The 5,397-nt window shown below is 42.8% G+C and overlaps 1 protein-coding gene across 1 annotated transcript; it reads left to right on the top strand.

Annotated features, from left to right (window-relative positions):
• The first annotated feature begins 200 nt into the window (after window positions 1-200).
• PPP1R3C (protein phosphatase 1 regulatory subunit 3C) lies at window positions 201-4,810 on the top strand. The gene is made up of 2 exons (XM_054572846.1): window positions 201-316; window positions 2,282-4,810. Exons 1-2 carry the CDS (start codon window positions 303-305, stop codon window positions 3,219-3,221), a joined length of 954 nt encoding a protein of 317 aa, XP_054428821.1. The 5' UTR covers window positions 201-302; the 3' UTR covers window positions 3,222-4,810.
• Window positions 4,811-5,397: the final 587 nt, after the last annotated feature.

Below are 5,397 nucleotides of genomic sequence, written 5' to 3'. Positions count from 1 at the left end.
TGGTGCAGCCCCCTCGCACGGAGCTCGCTCAGGCCAGCTGGTGACATTTCGTGCTCCCCGCCCGCACCCTGCAAGTCCAGCACCACGGCGGTCACGTACTCCCGGAGAGGGCTCGCGCCCCAGCTGGACGCTGGTTGGTCGAGGGACCGCGTCACATGGTCAGGAGCAGATAAGGGGCCTCCCGGGCGCCGCACCCGCAATCCGCCGGAGCTACAGCCCAGCGGGAACAGCTGGGAACGCGGTGCGAACTTACGCTAGCAGCCAGGGCTGGCTCTCTCGGTCGGTCGCCGCCTCTCTGCCTAATGAGCTGCACCAGGTAGGTTCACTGCAAACTCTCCTCCGGGGAGCACAGGGGTGCGTACAGCTGCGGGGAGGTTGGGCTTCTTTTCGGGTCTGTCCTCTCTGCAAATGCAGATCCCACCATAGGGCAACTTGACTACTGCGGAGTTGAATCCAGCAGGCAGAGGCCTCGAAGGAGTGGAGATTTGCTCTGGGCTCTTTAGGCGGAGCTGATTTTGGTAACCCGCATCTTAAACCAGAAACTGTATGAAGGAGCGTAAGCTTTAGTTCTGAACCCTCATGGATTCTCACTGTTATCTCTTCGTCCTGCACAAAGACCCCAAGGATTCTTAACTTGAGGGAACAGCACTCTGACATTGTTGGTTGGGTAGCTTAGCTTGGGGAGAAAACTACAGGGCGATGTTTGCATTCATTCAGCCTTCTCCACTCTTCTTACCACGGTTTGCCATAGCAAACTCAGTGGCCAAGTTTGAGCAAGTGATGATTTTTGAACTCTTGGCCAGAATTTAAAATTCCAGGGAAATCGCTAAATTCTAAAACGGTCTTTCTCTAAGTGCAAAAAAGTAAAAATAGAAAAACACGACCCCCCACAAAACTTTCAATGGCTTCCTTAGACAAAATTTAGTTCTCAAAAAATCCTGCCTGTTAACTATTATTAGACACGCAAATATAGCTTTACTGTTCATTTGTTTGTTCTAAGTTTGTAGTTCTTCCAGAAAAATCCCAAGGTCTAAGAAATTCTGCGAGTGCTTTCTTACTATCCGTTTTGTGATGAAATCTACATGCTTAGAGCTGCTGTGAAGAGTTACTGGGAAATGTCATATACAGTATCCACACACCTCTTATCTGTAAGGCTAGGATAGGGAGGAAAGTCCATTATCTTGGCCGTGTGTGCTGAGGGCTAAGGGCCAGGAAAAAAATCCTTCTTGCTGGACGTTTCTTAATTTAATATCACTGAGCGTAGTTTTGCTTACATTTTAAAATAGCTTTATTGTATTTCTAGTTATAAATATCTATTGCCCAAAGATTAGAAAATGCCAAAAAAAGTACAAAGACAAAAATAGATCACCTACAATCCTAGCACCCAGAGATAATTAACTTTTTGGCTTATTTCCTATTAAGTTTTTCAATATTTATAAGTTCATATATATAATATATTAAAATAGTTCAATTTCAGTAAATCAGCTTTTTCAACTTAAATGTGTTCTTTTCATTTAAATGTGTACTAGACTATAAATTATGTAAAGTTTTTAAGTGCATGCATTGCTGGGTTGCCTTTCAGTCAGTTATGAGGAAGAGCATGATAATCAAAATGCAGAGATAATTCTCTGATATCACTCTTTCCAGCCCTCTCAATCTCAAAACTGTCCTATGAGAATTGTTATTTCTATTTCTTTTTTTTTCTCTTCAGGCATGTTATCTTTACAGAAACATGCAATCAATTCAATAGCAAAATCAGGAAAGTAGCCAGAATCTTATTGCTCCAGAACCTTTCTGTGTGTTGAGTATCTCTGGAAGCTTTAAGAATATATGTTAACTCCCGGTCACCACCCTCAAAGGTTCTGCCTCAATGATTCTAAGTCCCAGAAATCTGCATTAAAGAAAGAAAACCAACTCTGTGGGCCATTGTGACCAGACAGGTTTGAGAAGCACTGGTCCAGAACAGAGCCAGTGGTTTTCAGAGGTGTATTAAAGATTACCCCATCTAATCCTTTTATTTCACAGATGAAGAAACTGAGACCCCCAAGTGTGTTAAGCAGTTAACCCATGGCCTTGTGTCCAGTTAAGGGTAGAACCAAACATAGAACGCAGATATGATCGTAATACTATTTTCTTTTATTATGTATGATAATGCCTCCCTGATACTGTGTAGGCAATAATTTAGCCAATACAAAAATAGTATATGTATGGATGTATTTGGGACTGGGGAAGAGTATTCCAGATCCAGGTGATAACAACCCTTCTTCTTCTTATATTCCAGAATGATCCAGGTTTTAGATCCACGGCCTTTGACAAGTTCTGTCATGCCAGTGGATGTGGCCATGAGGCTCTGCTTGGCTCATTCACCACCTCTGAAGAGCTTCCTGGGCCCTTATGATGACTTTCAACGAAGAAATTTTGTCAACAAATTAAAGCCTCTGAAACCGTGTCTCAATATAAAACAGGAAGCCAAATCGCAGAATGACTGGAAGAGTTCACACAACCAAGCCAAGAAACGGGTTGTGTTTGCAGATTCCAAGGGTCTCTCTCTCACTGCCATCCATGTCTTCTCTGACCTCCCAGAAGAACCCACGTGGGACCTCCAGTTTGATCTCCTGGACCTCAATGATCTGTCCTCTGGCTTAAAACTCCATGAGGAGAAAAACTTAATTTTAGACTTCCCTCAGCCTTCAACTGATTACTTAAGTTTTAGGAGCCACTTTCAGAAGAACTTCGTCTGTCTGGAGAACTGCTCTCTTCAAGAGCGAACAGTGACTGGGACTGTGAAAGTAAAAAATGTGAGCTTTGAGAAGAAGGTTCAGATCCGTATAACTTTTGATTCTTGGAAAAACTACACCAACGTGGACTGTGTCTACATGAAAAATGTGTATGGTGGTTCAGATAGTGACACCTTTTCGTTTGCCGTTGACTTACCCTCTGTCATTCCAACTGAGGAAAAAATTGAGTTTTGCATTTCTTACCATGCCAATGGGCAGGTCTTCTGGGACAACAACGATGGTCAGAATTACAGAATTGTTCATGCACAATGGAAACCTGATGGTGTTCAGACGCAGACGGCATCCCAGAACTGTGCATTCCAAGGGGTGCCCCCCAAGACGGAGTTAGAGTCAACAATCTTTGGCAGTCCCAGGCTGGCCAGCGGGCTCTTCCCAGAATGGCAGAGCTGGGGGAGAATGGAGAACTTGGCCTCTTATCGATGAATTAAGCAACCTAGTAAATGGTTTTGACTTGTCATATTCCTGTATAATTCTAGGTCTGTCATGCTCAATATTAGGAAGTCTTAGCTACTTTCCTTCAGTAGGCTTAGGTTTGAGCTTTTGAGACCTGGCTTCAAAACAGTAGCCAGTTGAGAATTTAGTGTTGGGGTCTGTAAGGATGATGCTGCAGACTTTGCTGGGAAGGATCAAGTGACAGTCTGGAGCACAATTTTTGTAAAAGCAATACTTTTTCAATGCCATTTCTCCTTTCCGGTCAATTCACTAGCTTTCACGTTGGGCATGGAAAGGTTGAAGAAGAACAGTTGATGGTGAAGGAAAGCTGTGTTAATGGTACGAGGAATGTCTGAAAAGTGTTTACAAAAGCCTCTGTAGCTCAAGTCAGAGTAGAAGTGGGAGGTCTGAAACTTAATTGTTGGAGAGAAACAAAAGATTATTTTGTTTCTAAGCTGGTTTTACAGTTCTCTCCTGGGGAAGTAATTTGTAGAGGGAAGAAGAAGATCCATCCTATGTGTTCCTGTGGAGAAAAACCAAACAAACTTTAGGGATGTTGAGTGGTATTGAGGAAAGGTGAATTTTAACTCTGGAGAATCAAGATTTTAAGCGAAGCCTTTCTGTTCAGACACGATTTATCAAAAAGCACGATTTGGGAAAAGTTTAACCACATCTGGCTTTGCTGTGTAAGTGACCTTGTTTGTGATCAAGGCATCCTGCTTAGGTCCTCAGCATAGAATGCTGCTTAACCAAAAAACCATGCCATCACCAATGGCTAGCGACTTGTAGAGACTGTCACGCCAAAGATAGCTCTTTGCAAGTGCCTTGATTAAACCGGAATGTTGTAGTTGCTTAACCCAAATGTCTGAGGGTCATCTGGTAACTCGTGACTGTTGGGCCTCATAAGAAGGTCCACTCTGTATACGGGCATTCCTCCTGCAATACTGTTGTATCTTCGAGAGTGCTGTTGGTGCATCCTTCATATTGAAGGTGACTTATTTTCCCATCACGCTTTTTTGCTGTGATGTTGGAAGTGAGGACTGACACTGATTCTCAATTCAAGAATCCAGTACCTTGCACGTAAAAGTAGCAATCCATTTCTTGCCTATATTCATCTTGTTGTTTTAAGAGTTTTTACCAATTTCTTTGAAGTGAAAGTGTTGTTGTTGTTTTTTAAATGGATGTGAATTGTTTTGGATGTTTTGTAATATATTTGTTTTGAGTGTACATAAATCCATTCTGTAAGATCTCAAGGACAGTAGACCCTGAATGTTTGCTTCTGTCATTGTGCATGCCCACTGTGGGGTGTTCCGAGAATGCAGTTAATTTTAACACTTGTGATCTGCCATGCTTGAAAAAGTGCTATTGGAATAACTCTTGCTGTGACAGTATTTGAAGTTTGGTTAACACTCACAATTTTTCTACTCTAAATATTTCACTCTCCTATAGCTGTCTTTAGTGAACTTCTCACTTCAAGAATAAAAGTGTTTGATATAAGATCTAAGTATGTTTTCTTTGTCAAAGCCACAGTCAATTAAATAAAAAAAACCATGAACTGAGATTCTACTGGTGTCTAAGGACAACTCAACGAGGTTAGTTTGGGTCAGGAATAGAACTCACCTGAGGGGACTCACGTGGTCCCAGTCTTCTGGGTGACTTCCTAACACCTGTCCACTGGAGCAGGGGTCCAGGAGTAGTGACTTGAGCTGCTGGGACTGTCCCTCTGGGTCAAGGTTATTTTGGGGCCACTTCTCAGCTTTAAAATGGAGGAGGAGATGGTGTGGGAAAGACTGCCATGGCTTCTATCTCTTGAGCTCTGGCACCTCCCTGAAGGGGCAAAGTTTGGAGCTGCACAGAGGATACAGGAGGGGGCAATGGGTTCAGCTCCTTGGCATAAGAGGCAGCAGATCTATGCACCCAAGTTGTAGTTTCAGTTCCTGCCTCACATTCCAGAAAAGTTCTGCACAGTGTCTCTTAAACATAAGGGGAAATAAGTGATGAACCTACTAGAAAAGTCAAATTACAAAGAACAAATTTCATCATGTCATAACATCCTCTTCTTCAGAAGTTGTAAACTACAGGCCTGCAGGCTGTATTTGGCTGCAGATGCATTTTGTTTAACACTGTTTGCTTGCTTTCTCTCTCTTTCTTCCTTTCTCTCTCTTAC

Source organism: Pteronotus mesoamericanus, unplaced genomic scaffold, assembly GCF_021234165.1.
Source record: "Pteronotus mesoamericanus isolate MK-2021 breed Mesoamerican mustached bat unplaced genomic scaffold, CSHL_Meso_final contig_24, whole genome shotgun sequence".
In the NCBI taxonomy this organism is placed as follows: domain Eukaryota; kingdom Metazoa; phylum Chordata; class Mammalia; order Chiroptera; family Mormoopidae; genus Pteronotus; species Pteronotus mesoamericanus.
This window is presented reverse-complemented; position numbering and strand designations above follow the sequence as displayed.